This window comes from Hippocampus zosterae, chromosome 16, assembly GCF_025434085.1.
Source record: "Hippocampus zosterae strain Florida chromosome 16, ASM2543408v3, whole genome shotgun sequence".
NCBI lineage: Eukaryota > Metazoa > Chordata > Actinopteri > Syngnathiformes > Syngnathidae > Hippocampus > Hippocampus zosterae.
In genome coordinates, this window is record NC_067466.1 from 18667378 (window position 1) to 18686044 (window position 18667).

General features: G+C 52.7%; 1 protein-coding gene across 2 annotated transcripts; it reads left to right on the forward strand.

Annotated features, from left to right (window-relative positions):
• Nucleotides 1-1017: 1017 nt before the first annotated feature.
• Nucleotides 1018-10780, forward strand: LOC127587990 (fibroblast growth factor receptor 4-like). Of its 2 annotated transcripts, XM_052046472.1 has the most exons (20): nt 1018-1236; nt 3215-3384; nt 3455-3605; nt 3704-3754; nt 4175-4435; nt 4575-4664; nt 4745-4911; nt 5007-5130; nt 5922-6112; nt 6200-6338; nt 6421-6614; nt 6686-6831; nt 7063-7184; nt 7281-7391; nt 7473-7663; nt 8926-9048; nt 9312-9382; nt 9455-9592; nt 9687-9792; nt 10098-10780. In XM_052046472.1, exons 1-20 carry the CDS (start codon nt 1146-1148, stop codon nt 10272-10274), a joined length of 2814 nt encoding a protein of 937 aa, XP_051902432.1. In that variant the 5' UTR covers nt 1018-1145; the 3' UTR covers nt 10275-10780. The 2 variants fall into 2 exon arrangements, with proteins under 2 accessions (XP_051902432.1, XP_051902433.1); XM_052046473.1 differs by lacking the exon at nt 3704-3754.
• The last annotated feature ends 7887 nt before the right edge of the window (nt 10781-18667 follow it).

The following is an 18667-nucleotide window of genomic DNA, read 5'->3' on the forward strand; positions in this document are numbered from 1 at the left end:
GGAATCCGCACAAGAAACGTGATTTTCTGGTCGCTCCTTTTGCTTTGAAACAGACACCGGTGGACTACCCAAAAACGAAGCTAAATGAGGATTTCAGCATTTCAGGACTGGACTAAGGAGTGAGTCCTCCCCAAAAAACAACAACAACAACAAAAAGAGCCGGTAAGCAAACAAGAGCTTCAACGTGTGCTTTCATTCATTTCCTCACCGCAAACTTCACCCGCCGTTTCAAGTTCATTTGCGTTGAAAGGCGAGGCTGGTTTTTGGCAAATCCAAGCCAGCGAAATGAGCGCCGTAGACATTGAACCCGACCTGAAGAGCGCCGGGCTGCAGTGCGCGGAGTTTGGACTTTTGGCACGTTTGCACGCTTCACAACTGTGAAAAAGTGTCACCAAAAAAAATGATGTTCCTCCCGACTCGACTCTTCTTCTCCGACGCTTCAAAAGTTATTTTCTTGTTTCTCCTCCGATGCGCTTTTTGCTCCTGGAAACCACTCGTTTCATCACGTTCTGAGGCCGATTGGCCGCCTGTTGCGACGAGAAGGGCCCCGGATAACTCCGGATTTGGCATTTAAGAGAGCCGAAGTGTCACGTGGACGGAAAACGACGGATCCCGTCGAGACTCCGATCCCAGCGCGGCTATTTTGCAAAGCCGAATATCAGCCAGAAGGTTTTACGGCGTCGCCGTCGTCGGTTTGCCTCAAAACGTCCACGAGAAAGCGCGCGGATTGATCAATTAGCGGGAGGCGCTTCATTGACCTTCATATTCCTCGTCTCCCTGGCAAGTTTCAAGTGTTTTCTTCCCCCGCGGTCAGGGGTCGGCCCTTAGCGCCGTCCATCGACAAACAACAGGAGGTAACAGCTCGGCCCCTCGTTCATGACGCAGAGGGGAGAGCCCTGGACAATGTAGGACTGAACAGACGAGCGGGGACAGCTCGCAGGACATCTGGTTCAGAACGCAGCTGCTCCCAGTCCAAGCAGTCGCTTCCTTAAGTTGGATTGGGTCCCAAATTTTTCTTTTGCCTTCGCAGGTTCCGGGACTTGAGGACCGGCGGCGTCGCCGATGCCAGGAGCCGGCGGGTGAGGCCAGGTCCGGGCTTCCCGCGTTGACGTCGTAGCCTTGGAACGAGCCTGGAGAAGATCGGCATGGCGAGGCTGTGCGCCTTGTGCCTGCTCCTGCTCTGCTGCTCAGACCGGGTCTGGGCCAGGTCCCGCGACGGAGCGGCAAGAACCAAAGGTAAAGAAAAGAAGGAAGGCGACGGGACTTTTGTCGAGGCGGGCATTGTTTTCACCAGCGGGAGATGTCTGGGTGACCGGCAGCAGAATCTCTGACACCGAATTGGCTCTTCGATCGGGTACTGGCACCAATCTATCAGCTGGAACGCTTTGCTCAAGAGCCCGAAGACAATGCCGAGTTGGGTGGTTTGGATCTCTGCCTCAAAGCAGGAAGAACGCCGCTTTGGTTTTCGGGTTTCGTTCCCGCGTTTGTTTTCTGTCGCCCCCGCTTGGGGGGCCTTTACCACCCGACCTCGGGAGAGAGAGGCGCGGTGCAGCCTAGACTTGGTTTTCAGACACGATGCATTGACGTTCACACCGATGTACAATTTCGAGTCTTCGGTGAACCCGACGTGTGTTTTTCCAATGCGGAAGGAAGCTGGAGTACCCGTCGAAAGCCACCCTAAGCGCCGAGAAAACACGCAGACTCCACACAGCGCGACCGGAGCCCAGATTCAAAGAGGCACTCAGAATCGTGAAGCAGACGTGCGAAGCACCGGGCCACCCCTGAGTGAAAAACATGTTCATTTCCGCCCAGTTCCCTTCACTCAACCACAATCTGGATGCGTTCCTGCATGGCAAAAAGGAGATATGTTGGATGGAGCCGTGGGGGGGTGGGGGTTCTCCGCTTGGGTCTATTCCAAAGTAAGTTAGGTGCTTCCACTGTAAATTCCAAGTCTCGTCACCTCCTGCGAGATGGAGAGCGCAGGGAGCAAAGTGTGTTTTGGCTGCTGGGAAAAGTGCTACCCGATCTGCCGCCAGCCCTGAGGATCGGAAGTGTCAATCTGCCAGGTCGCACGCCGGCTGCGGAGGAAGAAGAAGAGGAGGAGGAAGGCGGCAGTGATGTTTTCCACAGATGGAATTTAATATCGGGTGTTTTTGGGGTGTCGACGGGACCGGCAAAAGACAACGTCGGTGCTTGCTGGGTGGCATCAAGCACGGAGGCGGGGCTAGCTGGGGCTTGATCCAGAGACACCCAGCCGGTCACTTTATTTGCAAGGGCCATGAATGAAGATGGATCAGAGACAGACCAGGACTTTGAAGATGCATTCCAGCCTTCCGCGGGAACGTGTTAGAACACAAGCAAAAGTGGGGAATTGGAAATTGCCAAGTCAACCGGTGGATCATGGCTGATGGACTTGGCGATGGAACTGCCGGCCCTCCACCCGGTCGCCTCTGTCTCGCAGTTTGTTTGTGTTTGTGCCTTGTTTCGCTTGCCCCCTCGCCTCTGGGTGATTATTCACACCCCGCCGCAAGTTCAGCGGCGGGGCACGGCTGTCCCCGCCCCCTGCAAGTTCATTAGCGCGAGTCCCGGCGCGGCGACGACCCAAGCGACGACCCTGAACTTTGGGAATCAACCGATTTGTGTTTCCGTGCAGTCTGCCGTTTTGTTGTGGGTTTTTTTTTTCCTCCCCCTGCAAGGCTCAATGTTGCGATTGTGCATTTTGTTCCCGAGTACATTAGCGGCGTGTGTACTTTGGGGCAGTTGGTCCGCACTTCACTCTGACAGGAGAACAGATTGCCTTTTCACCAAGTGCTCGCAGGAAGCAATCAAACAGAAAATTGCCCTGGAAAATTGCTCGTTCTGAGTGACTGAGCGGTAATGGAGGTCCCCGGCCGGGGGGGAGCGCATATGCTGCGAGCGCAGCGAGCGAGCGAGCACATGAATGGAGCGAGTGACCCGATGAATGGAGTCCACTGTGGCCGATGGTGACACGATAGGAGCCGGGTTATCTGCGCACTCTATCGCCACTTCCTAGTGGCATGAAGCGGCCTCAGTTGGATAGGAACACAATGTTCTTCCGCTGCCGGATGTTTGGGGGTCGGGTGGGCACCTAAAACTGGCGGGATGTGCAACAGCGGTTTTGTTCTTAACACATGCAGGTACCCGGATTCTAACAGTAGCTCTAACATTCAGCATGTGTTTTTTCACCTTCCAGTTCTTCAGATGTCCAGACCTCTGATCGTGGCAGGTTACCCGGAAAACATCACAGCGACGGTGACCGGTCAGGCCAAGTTGCTGTGTAAAGTCCACCGGCCGGCATCCACTCGGGTGCAGTGGCTTAAGGTGGAGCTCGAGGGACCGGGCCGGGGCCTCAGACCCCTGACGGTGAGCGGCAAACCGCAAAAAAAGTCGCCTCTTACCCAAGGCGCCTATCTAAAAGCTGCCTTGCCTTCAGCCCCTGCGGAGCAACGCATCCAAGTTGAACGCCTTGCATCTGTCCGACATCCGCCGAGAGGACGCCGGCGAATATGTCTGCGTGGCCGAAAGCAAACACAAAGGGAGAACCGTGCAAGCCATGCGGTCGGCGTGGCTGGAAGTCCTGCCAGGTAAGACCTTAAGGACCTTAAGGACCTTAAGTCCGCTGGCTCACTAAGGTTCAGACATCAACGGCCGTCACTTGCAACACGACAACCCTCTAGCGCAGGTCCCATCGTTCCCAAAATGGTGGACATGACAGAAACAATGATCGCACAAGGTAACGTCGTGCGTCAAAGCTTTTCCCAAACTGAAATTAGGTGGACACGTTCATCGGAAATGTGAGAGGGACGGAAACAAGTGAGACCTAGCGGATCTCCAGTGAACCTTCACCACCCCGCCTCCTTGGCTTTGCGCTCGGTGTACTGTCACACTGCGACATGTTCATTGGCTTTATTCTCTCCTCCTCACTCCTTGGCTCTGTTTGTTTAAAATGAACTGAGAGGGGAGGGAGCTTCACGGCGTTCGCTCGAATGCTCTCCACAAAATCCACAAAATGAAGCGGCTCAAGGGAGCGGGTGGCGGTAGTGGGGTCAGGTCGTTCGGTCATCAAGTAGTTGATGTCCAGTCCTGAGGTCAAACCGCATTGTCAGCCTCGGTGGGAATTGCACCCTAACCTTTTTGTACTCATTCTAAACAGACGTCCTGATTGGGGACACGGCACAGCGTGTCCTGCTGGAGCCGGGCCAAGTCCTGAAATTGCGCTGTGACACGCCCACTCGGCCGGGCATGGCGGTCAACTGGTACAAAGAGGGAAACCGTCTGGTGCCCGCGCCCCGAATCCAGCTCCGCGGCGCTGTCTTGGAGATCGCCGACATCACGGACGAGGACTCGGGAGTCTATGTGTGCACCCTGCGCGGAACCAGAGGGCCCGTGAAGAACTTCACCGTCACAGTGACCGGTAAGACGCAAAAGGAAATAACCAATCCGCACCTTGGCGTTCGCCGTACAGTGCGAGTCGTATCCGCCCGGGACGCGGTCGCTCAGGAAATCACGCCGTGGCAAAGGATCGGCTGCCATTCACTCGTCTCACTTTGTAGACTCGCTGGGCTCAGGAGACGATGACGAGGACAACGGTTTGGACGACTCATCGTCCGAGATCGAAAACGACCAAGTTGACCTCTCGAGAGGTGCGTTGGTGGTCGGCGATGTAACTTCTTTGTAAAGTCCACCCAAAGCTGGAACTTGATGCGCGGTCTGGTCTTGGCAGGTCCTTACTGGACCCACACCCAGAGGATGGAAAAGAAGCTGTACGCCGTCCCGGCGGGCAACACGGTGAAGTTTCGTTGCCCGGCCATGGGGAGTCCTTTGCCCAGTATTCGGTGGCTCAAAAACGGCAGGGAGTTCAGAGGCGAGCACCGTATCGGGGGCATCAAGGTAATATGATTTCCTTTCTTCTTCGGATCGCCCCTTTCAGGACGAGTACGAGTCGTCGCCTGATGTTTTTTGTTTGTTTTGGTTCTTTTTGCAAGCTGAGGCATCAACACTGGAGCTTGGTGATGGAGAGTGTTGTGCCTTCAGACAGAGGAAATTACACCTGCGTGGTGGAAAACAAATACGGGGCAATTTCTCACAGCTATGTCCTTGATGTCCTAGGTAAGGTTCAGAGATTTGAGGTCAGTCCGGGCCGGGGGTCGGTGCGTTGTGGGGGTTCGCCCCCTAGAACATTTTTACAGCTTCGGAACTGGCTGGTGCATGCAAAAAAGCTAAAAAGTAATGTTTCCCCGGGCTGAGGTTATAAACACTCGGTCCATAAAACGAATGGGATCTTAAAAGTTTGGATTTCAAGGCAAGCCGTGCCATCTGACTGAGCGTATTCATGGCAGCTCCAGTGGCGGTCATTACTTCGCTCTGGTGGAAAAAGCATCACACCTCCAAATGAAAGCCTCCAGTGTGAGGGAGAGGATAATCGGGCGAGGGGACGGGGGAGGGGGGGGGGGGAAAGGCGACGCCGCGCCTGGCGTCAGCCGTGGCGCGCGGGATGCGGACAGTCAGGCGTCCAAAGCAGTTTTCTACCTGACCTGTGACTGGAGATAGAGGAGGGTGGTGGGCTTGTTTGCTCATTTGTTGGCCCTGCATCCACAGCGGGGTCAGTTTCCCTTTCCCGGCTGGCTGGGGGGTTGGGGGGGGACTAACGAGACACTTAACGAAATCAGAGAATGAGACCAAAGGGAGCTGGGTGGCCTTTTTGTTTTTAATTCCCCAGCTTGAATGTGACCCGGACAACTAGTTGAGGAAGACCGTGACCAAGTCTGAATAGTTGTCTTTCACATTACACCGCGGAGCCCTGCGATGAGCGGTATTTCTGAAACCCTGCCCCCAGAATCCCTTTTCAACCCCAAATAATGAAGGTAGCTCGGGTTGGACCTTTGCTCTTTTGCCTTCAGAGCGCTCGCCCCATCGGCCCATCCTGCAGGCGGGTCTACCGGCCAACACCACGGCAGTAGTGGGCAGTGACGTCCAGTTCCAGTGCAAAGTCTACAGTGATGCGCAGCCACACATCCAGTGGCTCAAACACATCGAGAGGAACGGGAGCCGATACGGACCTGACGGGACACCGTACGTCCAGGTTCTCAAGGTCGGTGGACCTTGGCATGCCCGCGGGTCTTGTGCTGCGGCAAGCTTCTGGGTTCTCACCTCTCTTTTGTCTTGGACATTTCACTAGACCGGCAGTCTCAACATGTCTGAGGTGGAGGTGCTCTACCTGTCTAAAATCACCACGGAGGACGCGGGAGAGTACACCTGTCTGGCTGGAAATTCCATCGGTTTTGCCTACCAGTCGGCTTGGCTCACCGTCCTTTCGGGTAAAGGCAAAACCTCATTCTCGGCCGATGCGACAACCCCTTTGGGCGCCCCGTTTGAATAACGGTTCCCAACTTTCCGCAGAGGAAGAAGCCGCAGACTCCCCGGACAGCATCGAGACCAAGTACACGGACATCATCATCTACGCCTGTGGCTTCCTGGCTCTGATCATGGCCGCCGTCATCGCGGTTTTGTGTCGGATGCAAGTCCACCCCCGACGGGAGCCGTTTGACGCCCTCCCGGTCCAGAAGCTTTCCAAGTTCCCGCTGCGCCGGCAGGTGCGCATGGTGGTAAAAGTTGGTCTTCCTGAGTCGACAGCTCAAGAGCTCAAGTTGCCTCTTGCTTTTAGTACTCGGTGGACTCCAACTCATCAGGGAAGTCCAGTGCGTCTTTGATGAGGGTGGCCCGCCTTTCATCGAGCTGCTCTCCCATGCTGGCCGGAGTGATGGAGTTTGAATTACCGCACGACCCCGACTGGGAGTTCCCCAGGGACAAGTAAGATAACCCGAGAGGACGTCTTCCATTGTAGCTTGTGCTAAAATCGCTAACGTCCAATAGCTGCGTCTTGAGCCTCAAAAGCATTTGTCTTCAAATGTAAATTGCAGCTCATGCGGCGGGACCTAAAAAGGAACCTATGTTTGAAGAAATCGTAGCCCCAAATTATGGCGGCGCAGAATTTTCAAGCGGACGCTCTTATTTTTAACCAACTGCCGTCCTGTCCTCCAGCTTAACGCTGGGGAAACCTCTGGGGGAAGGCTGCTTCGGCCAAGTGGTTCGAGCCGAGGCCTACGGCATCAACAAGGACTCTCCGGACCAGGCCACCACTGTGGCGGTGAAAATGCTCAAAGGTAAGAATGTTGCATTTCAAAATTCCAACCTGAAGAGATTACTTTGCGGTTTGTGCCTGTTCAAAAAGCAAAAAAGGTTTGTTTCGACTGCTACAGACGATGCCACGGACAAAGATCTCGCTGACCTCATCTCCGAAATGGAGCTGATGAAGGTGATGGACAAACACAAGAACATCATCAACCTGCTTGGAGTCTGCACGCAGGAGGGTGAGTTGGCGCCACGATGACGCCCCGAACACGGGGCGGCCGCGGGCTTGAGCGGTTTCCACCTTCTCTTTGCGGAACCAGGACCCCTGTACGTACTGGTGGAGTACGCCTCGAAAGGCAGCCTGCGCGAGTACTTGCGAGCGCGACGGCCTCCGGGCATGGACTACACTTTCGACGTCACCAAGGTGCCTGAGGAGCAGCTCACCTTCAAGGATTTGCTGTCTTGTGCCTACCAGGTGGCCCGAGGGATGGAATACCTGGCCTCCAAACGGGTACGTCTCGACTTGAAAGAAGATTTGGCCCAGTTTCTCAGTACAGTCTGCCAGACTGCCCCCATTTTATAGTGGCGGATACGATCCGAAGCTTTTCTAGACTTCCCAAAATCGGTGAGATGGCGGTTGCCTGAAGCATGAGCCACAAGGCTGTATCGAGTTTGGAGATTTTAAAAGTTGTTTATGTAGCGCAGAAGCCGGATGTTTTCTGGTCGGTGGTTTTGGACCACTGGTTGCGGGATCCGATGCTAATGCGACCACTAGAATGCCTTTATGAGCCTGGATACCAAGCGCAGCCAACGACGTGGGAACACGAAGCCTCATAATTGGATGGCCCGAAAGGGTCAAAATGCACAAAAGTGCTCTAGTCCAGATGGGTCTTTTTTGCAATATTCTTGATACCCCCCCACCCCCTCCTCCCATCTTTCTTTTCTTGTCATTTTCACCAGAGTGCCCTCTGCTCTCACTCATCAACACGCTTCTTTGTCTGCCAGCCGCCGTCTCAGACTCCAGTCCTGTTTACTCTTCTCCGTCCATCTGTCCGTCCCCGCCGTCTTCGGGCTTTTGTCCCTTTTAGCACCGCCATAAATCTGTTAGCAAACAGACTGTCTGGGCGGAGGCATCGGGTTTCTGGGCCGTGAGGCCACTGCCGGAGCCTCAAAGTAACCCTCCATTATGGGGAGGCCCGCAAAAACCAAGGCCGCTCTTGCAAAAAAGCAAGAGTCTATTTCCAACGAAAACCAAAATAAACTTAAATGATGGCCATTCAAGTCGCATAAACCGGGTCTTTCAAGCCCCCACGCCCCCCTTTTCCTTGACACTCACGCATTTCTCCATCAAGGTGTTTGCCTTGAGTACAAGTCGGCCTGCTTGATGACATTTCGCTTGGCAGTAAAAATAAATAAATACATAAAACACCAATTTGACATGAACCAGTCGTAGACCAGGGCTCGGGTTTAGCACATGGGCCTTATAGTTTTCAGTTTCTGGGTTCGAATCTGGGCCGCGGCCTCCTTGTGTGACGCTTGCACGGTCCGTCCGTGTCCTCGTCCTGCCACATAACCGTCGATGTCTTCGGTCAGTCCATCTCAACATAACAGGTCGAGACAAACGGTCGCCCCATAGACAGTCCCTGGGTTCTGCTCTCGGTTTGTTAGTTCGAGGGAGTTTTTCTGACCCTTCCAGAGTCTGAAACGATCGCCCCTCTGCCCCCCCGCACCCCCCCCCCCGCCCCTCCCATCCCTCTGTTTTTATTTTGGCAGTGCATCCACCGAGATTTGGCGGCCAGGAACGTCCTGGTGACCGAGGACAACGTGATGAAAATCGCCGACTTCGGCCTGGCAAGGGGCGTCCACCAGATCGACTACTACAAAAAGACCACCAACGTGAGTCTTGGCTCCTCCTACTGTACTTCCAGACGCCAGTCAGACGTTGAGCTCTTGATTGGCAGGCAGCGGAATGGGACGTAATTAGAAAGGAGGGAAAGGCGCAGGGGGGGCTGGCTGGCTTTGGCCAGACTTGAGCAGGGACGCCTCCCTGCTTTTTTACAGTCAGACAATGAAAGTCGGCGTTTTAAATGCTCGCAGCTGTGTTGGCACGGCAACCCGTGGAGGAGGGGGGCGGCGATCTAATCTGTATCTGTGCGCAGGGACGCCTGCCGGTGAAGTGGATGGCACCCGAGGCCTTGTTCGACCGGGTCTACACGCACCAGAGCGACGTGTGAGCGCCACATACCGCCGACCGTCACAAACGAACCGAGTGTCATTCAGAAGCGCTCACCTTATTTGGCAGGTGGTCGTTTGGCGTGCTCACGTGGGAGATCTTCACCCTGGGGGGCTCGCCATATCCCGGCATTCCCGTCGAGGAGCTCTTTAAGCTGCTGAAAGAAGGACACCGCATGGACAAGCCCTCCAACTGCACCCATGAACTGTAAGCTGAGAAAGGGGCCAAAGGGAAGGTGTCGGTTCGCTTTGTCTACTGGTGAATATTTATTGGGGGGCTTTTTTGCGTGTGTCCTGTGAAGCTACATGATGATGCGCGAGTGCTGGCATGCGGTTCCCATCCAGAGGCCCACCTTTAAACAGCTGGTGGAGGAGCTGGACAAGGTGCTGCTGTCCATCTCCGATGAGGTAACCGCGACGTCTGCAAGGCTAAGATGAGAGAAGGGGAATGTTAGCTAACTGACGCAACGCGATGAACCGGTTTTTCAAATTGCATCTGCCCATTACAGCGAAACCAAATGAAGCTAAGCTAACTAGCTAAAACACAAATCGTTAACAATTGTACACGTTGCTTTTACAGCTGAGCCCCCCCCCCCCCCTCGACCTATTAGTTTGCAAATCCAAACGTAGCCGTGAAGCCCCCACCCGAAATGTGCCCACTTCTGGCAACAGAACCATCCAATGGTTGTTTCCTCTTTGCGGTCTCTGTGCAGTACTTGGACCTGTCGACACCCTTCGAGCAGTACTCGCCGTCGTGCGAGGACACGTCCAGCTCGTGCTCGTCCGACAACGACTCGGTCTTCACGCACGACGCGCTGTCCACTGAGCCGTGCCTGCTGGGCTACCAGGTCGCGCGCCCCCGCGGGGACACCAAGACGGCGCCCCGCTAAGGCCCCTGTGCCGGCAGGACGCGTTTTGGCTTTTTGAACGGAGCACTGAGGACAGATGGATTTTGGACAGCAACCGCCGGGACGTTTTTGGTCAACTGCGGCACAAACACACAAAAACGTGCCACGAGGAGCTCGGAGCGGGGGGGCCCGCCACCACTCGCCCGCCTCTCCCCCAAATGTTATTTTGAAAGACATTTTATTTTAACAAGGAAAAAAAAAAAAAGATAAATAGATTTATTTTGCTATGTTAAAAAGAAGCGATTGTTAATTATAAATCTCTCTATATAAGATGATTTTACTTTCGTCTTGCTTATTTAAAAACAAAAAAGTCTTAAAACTCAGGATCTCTTGTGCTAAAAAGAAGAAAAAAAAAGTTGGAGGAAGTGTCTGAATTGATGATTTCCTGTGAATATATTAGAACAATAAAATATTGTATGTATATATCATCAGGCGGTAATGCAAATACACCTTTAATGCCTTTATAAATTATTTTGTATGACACAAAATGGAGTGAGCCTCAAATGTTTGGACCAAAAACCTCCACGAGAAGTTTTTTTTTTTTTGCTTCACCTTATTTTATTTTTGTTAATAATGAGGTCACTGATTGTCTGCAGTAAAGGTTTGGGGACACTGTGAGGATCCCAAGCCCACTGCACCCCTCCAGTGTGTGTGCATGGTGAGGAGGGAGGGGGGGGGTGTTTAGGGTTGAAATAGAGGAGCATAGATGGAGGAAGGCAACGGGGTGGGACCGGTCAGGCGGGGGCGAGCTGGGCTACCTCCTTTGTGAGGCACTAACCCTTCACCCAAGTCCCCCCCCGAGAGCCACCAAGGGGGTCGCCGGGCGAGAAGGTTCTCGGGCTGCTTAAACAATGAGGGCCTTTAAAATGGGCGTGCACGTGGGCCCGTGATAGCTTATGTGCAAATGAAGAAAGGGGCTCTTTTTATGCCCCCCCTCCTCACCAACACACACACACACACACATCCAGACCCTCAAACAAGCCCCGCATCTTCATCAAGGGCGCCATCTTTGAAATGTGAAAAACTTAATACGAGCAGCTGCATTTTTAGTGACTTTTTAAAAATAGCTTCTTTTTTTTTTTTCTTAAAAATATTTATGAATACCATTTAATATTTCATAAATAAGATTTTTTTTAAGTTCCTGAAAAATATTTTAAATAAGATAATTTATTAGATTTGTTAAAAGTACTTAAGATTGTTTTGGAATATCTGTTTTCAAATATTGACATTTTTGATAGCATTTAGTTTTTATTTTTTCTGAAATATATTTTAGGTTCATTTCAGCAATTTTATTTAAATTATATTCTGTGTATTTTTTCTATTTTATCATAAGATTTAAAAAAAAAGTTTGATTCTTGAATCTGAATCGGATTTTCATAAGAATGTTCATGAATAGCAATCATTGTTTTTCATTAATAGCAATGTTTTTTTTAGACCACTAAAACCTTTTTCGTAAATGAGTGGCCAAGTGGCGTTTGTGGCACCGGGAGAAAGCGGGACAACGCAGCTTCTGTGCCTGCGAGGGAGAAAGAAAAAGCAAATGAGAAAGAAAGTGACACGAGGCAGACGAGAGGCAGACGGGGCCCTCGAGAGGGCGAAACGGCGCGACGGGACGTGGGGGGGGAGGGAGAGCGGCGGCCAGGGGTCAAAGGTCAAGAAGCGGGCAGTAGCCGTCGAGGCGTCCTCGCCGGCCGGCGGCTTTCCGTACGCCTGCGCCTCGTCGTTGGCTCTGTGTGTGCTTCGCGTGAGCGCATCGGAACACGTGTGCACACACACTGTGTGGTCCTCCGCCTACGTGTCCGCGCTTGCGCGTAAAAGCGCTCGCGTACGATAAATGTTGGTCTGTGGGCACCCCGGGGTCTTCCTGACTTCCTGACAGCCCCTCCATTATATTTTATATAGATAACCCCCCCCCCACCCCGTTTCCTTTTTCTTTACTCGTTACCATTATATTAAAAAAATCAATCAAAAATGTGCGGTTGTATAATTTCGATATCAAATGCAAGTAAAGCACGACCGCACGTTGAAACCATTCAATGGGGAAGAGGGCCCGTCGGCCATTTTGGCTCAACGCCCGCATCGCGCCAGAACGACACCGTTGTCAACGTTTGGCATTCCCGGTGTTGTCGTTTTAGCACTTTCGGGAGCTGGGGAGAGAGAGAGAAAAAAAAAATAGGGCATGTCGAGTTTGAACAGAGTGCAGAACACGTTGGACAGAAAGCTCAAGCCACATCCTCTCCGCTTGGCTTTTCATCTTCATTTCCTGCTTGGCTTTTCTTCGCAACCACTTATTTCAGCCACACGCATGCAGCATTTTGCTCACTTTGTAAGCCATGTAGCAACTTGAACATCCTTGATGGCTTTTCGTGTAAAAAAAAAAAAAAACTGGAAAAGTTCCCTCGAGCAGGGCATGGGGTTGGGGGTGGGCCCGAAATTCAGATATCAGGGGGCTGATTGTGTCATCAGAAGATTGGAACAAAGAGACGGGGACACTGGAAGAGTCACAGAAAGGGATGGATAAGATGAGATGTGCATTTTGCCCCTTTGGGGTTCTTGGAGTTTTTCCATCCAGATCACGAGCCATCACCTTTCCGGCAAATTCTGGGAGGCTCCATGAGAAGTTTGGAGAATTATTTGAGGGAGAGAGAGAGAGAGAAAAAGCCCTCAAAGGCTGTTGGACTTCAGAACATGAAATTTTCTTGTCAAGTCGCAAAAACTGATGTCTGGGGGGAAAAAAAAACCCCAACAACCCACAGGAGGTCGGCCATTTTGTTTGAAGGTGCCATTGCGGAGTCATTTTGGCCTCAATGGAATGACGGCAAAATTGGCTCAATCGAGCACATCCGATTTGTTTAATTTGGACACAGGTGGCAGTTGCACTGAACAAGATGAGATTTGGTCGGGACGGTATGTCGATCATGAGGAGAGGGGGAAAAAAGGAAAAAAAAGTTTTTTAAGAACAAATCTCTGACTTCACTTTACAGGCAAAAAAGACTTGATTGTAAAAGTCCTTCGTCTTGGAATGTGAACAGTCGCCAGAAGTTTTAGGAGTCATTCAGGCAAAAAAAACCCCAAAAAACTCTTGCGGCAAATTGGAATGTTGCGTAAAGCCTCGAGTGCCACTTTTAGCTTCTTAGTCTGTAAGAAAACAGCCAAGAACATTTTGAAGCCTATATTTTGGAGAAAGGAGAAACAACACGCTCAGTGTTTTGGTTGAAAGTTTAAAACAACATGTTCCACTGCAGCGTGCGTGCGTGTGATTTTACAAGCCTGTCATTATGCTTCCATGTCTGTACGTTCGGGGGGGCCAACCCAAACAGCCTTTAACTTACATTTCACGGTCGCCAGGACGGCCCAAAATAGCGCGGCGGTCCCTGGCGCCGTCTCGCGTGCGAGCCTCCGTTTTCATTTCGGTCGGCCAATCACAGGGCGCGCACGGCGCGTTACCGAATTTGCACCAATAGACAATTCAAAGAAGCTAACGCGAATGATTTTTTGGAACGAGAAAGATTCCGACCCGGATCTCTGGACTGCGAGGCGGGTGCGGTAACCGCAACGTTGTCGTGCTGCGATGCGGAGGCGTTGCGGTCAGCCACGAAGGTCAGTTTGCTGCGCCCGCCTTCCTGTTGGCCTGCTTAGTCATTGTCTCCAAGACTTTGGGAACATTTTGAGCCGGGATCTCGGAGCTGTGAGGCGGACGTGCCAACCGCGAGCCAACCGCGCCGCGCCGTTGCCTTACAATACCGCAGTGTTGCTATTTCGATCGGAACGCACGAGTAAATCCACTCAATAGGAATGCCGTTGGAGGTTGGAGACCCCCCCACCTTGCTGACAGGAACCCCCCCCCCACACACACACCTCCCAGCCGTCACCGTGTCGGCCGACTGCTCATTTATTGCTGTGTAATTTCAGCAGACCGATTCATTCGGGGCGTAGGCAGGAAGTTGGACAATAAGGAAGATGACGACGACGACGGGGGGGGCTTTGAGCGGACAACGAGTGTCGAGGCCGCATTCAGGTGTCGAGAAAAAAAACGGAAAAAAAAACGTCCAACTGCCTGTGGTTTGCTGACATTTGGGGAAATGAGACGTGGAGTTTTATCGGCCTAATCGGGCGGATCTGCGCTTCCTCTCCGCCTCACTTCTTTGGCAGGAAAACAGGAAGGCGGGATTAGTCGCGACGCGCGGCGGCGTGGGGATCCGGAAGCGCTCGCTGGAATGCGCACACACACACACGCACACACAGTCATCGCGTTGACATCTCTGCTCGAAAACAATCATTGCGACTTTAGCCAAGAGGTAGCCAAGCTGCCAGAAGTGCTCATGACGGACATTTTAGAACAAAGGCAAAAAAAAAAAATGTATATTAAAAATAATAATAAATCATTCATTCATTCATTCATTCATTCATCTTCCGAGCCGCTTGATCCTCACTAGGGTCGCGGGGGGTGCTGGAGCCTATCCCAGCCGTCTCCGGGCAGTAGGCAGGGGACACCCTGAATCGGTTGCCAGCCAATCGCAGGGCACACAGAGACGAACAACCATCCGCACCCACACTCACACCTCGGGACAATTTCGAGTGTTCAATCAGCCTGCCACGCATATTTTTGGAATGTGGGAGGAAACCACAGCACCCGGAGAAAACCCACGCAGGCCCGGGGAGAACATGCAAACTCCACACAGGGTGGCCGGAGCTGGAATCGAACCCGGTACCTCTGCACTGTGAAGCCCACGTGCTAACCACTGGACTACCGGGCCGCCCTAATAATAATAATAAATCATCGTCATCATTTTACCCCAACCCCCTCCCAAAAAAAAAAAGCAGGGAAAAAAGGAAGGCCCACAAATGGCAACAAGTTATCTGGGACAAGATATGCGTGACCTTCAGAGGTCTTAATTGAGTGGAAAGGAGAAGGGCATAGAGAGGATACGCACACAGTACACACACTCACACACACACACACACACACAATCTGGCTTGTGTGTGTGTGTGTGATGATCTCATAGCCTGAGCACTCCCGCTGGCCGCACAGAAGCATGACGCGCATCTGCCTCGCGTTAGCCCACAAATTGTTACGACAACTGCGCGTCAAAGGACATTAGCGCACATTTTGCTTCTCGTTTCAATACGCAAGGAAAAAGGCCAACGTTTTTTGGGGGGGGGGGGGGGGGGTTTGCTCTTTAAAATCTGCCCCGGCCTCCAAATGTCAAGCCCAGAGACGCCCGTTTGTTGTGACGTCATCACCGGGGAGGCACTTGTTACCGTGGTGACCGTGCCACATTCCGGGGCACCTCGCGGATAAAGTTAGCAAAAGATTATTTTTTTTGTTTTTGTTTTTTGCCGGGAGTAGAAGATGGTGAGGAGGAGGAGTTTGGAGGACTTGTTTTTTTTTTTGTAGGATGCGGGAGCACGGTTAGCATCTTTTGCTAACTTTATCCACGAGGTGCCACGGGAAAAAGGGGTGCGCTAACTCCGTCAGGGTGTCGAAAGCGGAACGTCGCTTAAAGAGTCGGGGGCAAGACGGTCGTGCAGGTTGCGCACGGGGGGGGGGGGGGCTATCTTTGGCTTCAAATTCGAAAAACGAAGCGCTTTTGCCAAATGTTCACATTCTGACACTCATGGTTGCACCCCCTTACCTTTTTGCACACCCCCGAAAAAACTTGCACCTCAGTGTTCAAGCATGTCCAGAAAGAATCATTTGTCACTTGTGCACTCAAAGCCATCTTTGGCAATCAAACAAACAGCCTTTTTTTGGGGGGTGGGGGGTGGGGGGGGGGAATCCCACCCCCCGGGCACAGGCCACCTTTCATTAGCGTCCAGCCCCGCCGACAGCGGTGCAAAAATCGCCTTGTGAGGTTGAGCATCCAATGAAGGAGATGATTCATGATCTCAACGAGTGTTCCGTGACTATGTATGTTTTCTTTCTTTCTTTCGTTTTTTTTCTTTTTTTTTTTTGGTGGAGAGCAAAAATAGCGAGCGCTCGCCGGCCGGCCGGCTGGCGAGATGTGTCAAGTGGGTGGTTTCCGACTAAATAAGGCACTTTAGGGGTGCGAGCGAGGCACCGCTCGGAGACTGGAGGGCCTCTGTTCAATGGGCCAAAACTCATTTCAAAGTAGTCACTGTGCCATGAAGAAACAAGCCCCCCCCACCCCCCCCCAAAAAAGGGTTGCACCTAATTCGAGTATAAAATTAGACTCGCACTCACTTGGGCAAAATCTGATTAAAAAAAAAACCAAAACAAAGACTACATTTCACGTGTTTGATGCAAAAAAGTCAGGACGGGGGGGGGGGCTGGAGTCGGCTCGTGCCCAGCAGCCGCCGAGGGGGTCTGTTTTTTTGGAGTCTCATCTCGCACGAGGCTGGAATTGCGCGGCGGCCGCTTCGTTGCCGAAGGTACTTGGCCAGCCTTCGGCCCGCTTCAAGTGCCGTGTTGACAGTGAAAACAAGCCCCCCGTGGGGTGGGGGGGGCAGCAAACGGCAGGAGGGATCTCAGGCTCTGGACCTTGGCACGGCTTTCCGGGGTTGCAACGAAAGTGGCGGCCAGAATTTGGAGCCGATGTTTTTGTTCAATATTGCGGCTGGACTCTCACCGGGAAGTGCGGCGGGATTGTGGACGGCCGCCCCCCCCCCCCCCCCCCCCCCCCCGCCACCCCGGAGGGGCGGCGACCCGCCAACGCTTCTAATGTACTCGCACTGAAGATGGGGGACGGGAGGGGGTCAAATTTTTCAAAGGGGAATTCAGTATCGGAGTGATACAGGTACCCGGTATCAGTACCGGGTACCTGTATCGATCCGATACTACGCACGGTATCCCGAGTACAAACACGGGACTCCGATGAATACTGCGCTTGTAGAATACGAATGAATATCGTTTTGATCTGTCTCTCGAGGGGGGGGGGGGTCAAATTTTTCAAAGGGGAATTCAGTATCGGAACGATACAGGTACCCAGTATCAGTACCGGGTACCTGTATCGTTCCGATACTACGCCCGGTATCCCGAGTACAAATGCGGGACTCCGATGAATACTGTGCTTGTGGGATACGAATGAATATCGTTTTGAGCTGTCTCTCGGGGGGGGGGGGGCATCTGGAAATGGCCCTGCGTGCGAAATTTGCGACGCGCGTCCTCAAGTCAGATGCCGCTGCTTTGTTTACTCGTTTTTTTTTTTTTTAATGGCCGCGGGAGAAGCGGAAGGGCAACGGAAGACGTTAAGGTGCGGGAGGTGGACCGAGGATAAGAAAGGAGATAGAAAGAGAGGAGGAGGAAGGAAGGGAGGAAGGGAGGAGGGGTGAGGGGGGGGGCGGTTGAAGCCCGAATCGCCAAGGGAACAAAGAGGCACTTATCCAAGCAACAGCTGAAAACATCTCGAGGCCCCCGCGCGCCAATTCATGTTTCAGATATTGAGCAACTGCTCCGACAAGCCACTCCGTGGCCACTTCATTAAGTACACCTCCGCGATGGTCACGTTTTTTTTTTTTAACCGTCACCTGATTTAAAGATATACGGTATCATTTTTGGAGGCAAAATAATAAGAATTACCAAAATGAATAATGAAGAACTCTTACGGCACCGCCGTATTAAAAAATAAAGCAACCCCGCTGGGAAAAAAAAAAAATCTTGCGGTGAGCAGTGCAAAGCGACACGAGGAGAGCGAGCGTACCTCGTCGTTCCTTTCGGCTTTGGCCTTGCCCTCCCCTCTTTGCTTATCTGGCCCCCCTTCCTCCGACGCCAGCTGTTGTTTTGGAGGCGGCCAGCGTCGCCGGGGTGCGCGGGTCAAGACCTCCGCCTGGACAAACGAGACCATTGTAAGTTGAAGTGCGCGGTAGGGGGGGGGGGGGGGGGGTGAGGGGGGCGCTAGGTGTCTAGCATGTGTGCTTCTTGTCGGAATCTCCGGCGCAGCAATTAACATCTTTTACGCGCGCAAAGAGGAGATGACACAAGCCGTCGAGCTTTTTTTTTTTTTTTTCGAACGCCCCCCCCCAATTGAAACATGCGACTTTGTCCCGTCGAAATGAGCGAGTGACCTGCTTGGATGCAGACGACAATTCGTTTTGGTGGAAGCAGAACGCCAACGACTCCGGCGCCGGATTTGTGGCGGGCCGGAGGCAAAAGGAAGGAGTGCGGCTGGCTGACCTTTGACCCCCGAACCCTTTCCGGAGGTCACAGGGCCCCGGAAGCCATTTCGGAAGTCGCGGACCGACGCGAGAAGTTAGATTTGGCCGGTGGTGCTCGCCATCATCCAATCTATCGGTGCGCCGCGGCTGAAGGCCGCAACATGAGCTCCTGTCCAAAATACGCAGGAGGGGGTGGGGGGGCGGGGGGGCTTTTCTCCGGTCCATTTCCCCTCTCTGATTGTCAAACTCGAGGCTCGGCG